Source organism: Austrofundulus limnaeus, unplaced genomic scaffold (assembly GCF_001266775.1).
Source record: "Austrofundulus limnaeus strain Quisiro unplaced genomic scaffold, Austrofundulus_limnaeus-1.0 Scaffold299, whole genome shotgun sequence".
In the NCBI taxonomy this organism is placed as follows: Eukaryota; Metazoa; Chordata; class Actinopteri; order Cyprinodontiformes; family Rivulidae; genus Austrofundulus; species Austrofundulus limnaeus.
In genome coordinates, this window is record NW_013952701.1 from 392,128 (window position 1) to 393,624 (window position 1,497).

General features: G+C 38.3%; 1 protein-coding gene across 2 annotated transcripts in view; it reads left to right on the forward strand.

Annotated features, from left to right (window-relative positions):
- atg5 (ATG5 autophagy related 5 homolog (S. cerevisiae)) overlaps nt 1–1,497 on the forward strand; it is a gene marked incomplete in the record, with an annotated part of 50,729 nt that overhangs the window by 6,331 nt on the left and 42,901 nt on the right. For both annotated transcript variants that reach the window (XM_014021616.1, XM_014021615.1), the window contains 1 exon segment: nt 451–613. In XM_014021616.1, coding sequence (XP_013877070.1) covers nt 451–613 — 163 coding nt within the window.

The following is a 1,497-nucleotide window of genomic DNA, read 5'->3' on the forward strand; positions in this document are numbered from 1 at the left end:
ATTTAATTCAGCTGGCAAAATAAATTGTTAAAAAATGTATTATGTGCTTCTGTTTTTTAATTCAGGAGATTATAAAAAAATCCTTCAAGACCCTCTTGATTCAAGAGAAAACTGTTTTTTTTTAAATGGCTGCTTATTAATTAATTGTTAATCAATCTATAAGATAAATCAACTTCAGATTAATTCATTGTCAATAACTTGCATCCTTAAGGAGTTAACTTAATTTATGTCTACTCATGTTCATGTAATGAAGCATTTTAATGATTTGGCCGATTAATCGATTAATCGAAAAAATAATCAACAGATTAATCGATTATTAAAATAATCGGTAGTTGCAGCCCTAGTTAACTAATTGTCATCTGAGATGAAGCTCATCCCTTTTTTCTGCAGTTTTTCTCAAAAGTGCGAACAAATCTTTCATCAGACGGTTTGTGTGTGAACCTGTGCTAGAGTTTTCCAGATCGGGACCTTCTTCACTGCCCGTCAAACTCTATAGTGGAGGCTCACTTCATGTCCAGCATTAAGGAAGCCGACGCCCTAAAGCACAAGAGCCAAGTTGTCAACGACATGCAGAAGAAAGACCACAAACAGCTGTGGATGGGCTTGCAGAACGGTGAGATGCACATGGACAGATATGAACATTTTAATCAAAATAGACCACAGGCAGCTGTTCAGGAAGTGACATCTAATCCTGCTGTCATACATGAACTGATTAATGTAAAGATCCATATGTTTTAATCCTGCAACTCATCCACCTACACACATGATGAACAGATAGTGTTTGGACTGATCAGCTGGAACACGCACTGTTTTGTCGTCAGTTTTTAATGCGCTGTTGTCAACAAACAAATCCAAATTAAAAAATAAATCAAAAGAATACATTCAAGTACGTTCACTGTGATCTGATTGCAGTCCTCAAATCTCAGCACTGCTACAACTTTTGCCTGTGAAACGTCCACCAGTGCCCCTCTCCTCCACATTTCCACCACGTGTGCTGACAGGTTCATTTTCAGTAGGATGTTGTTGTGATTGTGGTGTTTGTGTGGGTGAAGCTGGGGTGATGCACTGAAAGCTTGTGTTGTGGGGAGATGCTGCAGGGATGGATGGGATGCTTTCCTGCGTTTGTGTTTACTTTAAAATGACCGATTGCATTTGAACAACAAAACCACAAAACTAGTCATGAGTTTCTTTTTTCCGGTCGTTTTGGTCCAACGAGGCAACTGTACATCTTTCATCCACTGGTGATGTGGCTGCCCTCTGTGCCAGTCAGTACCAGGCAGGGTTCGACAAGATTTTTTTTTTTACCTGCCTTACCCTAGAGTACTGGCCTTGGGAAGGCTGCTTATAAAAACAGAATGATCAACAGCAGCAGCTTTGTTTTAAATATAATTTACAGAACATGAAAAAGTCAGAAATTTGCATTAATTAAATCTTATATAGTGAATCTCATATCCAAAGATACATTTAAGATATCTTGAACTGGAGTCTCCATACAAC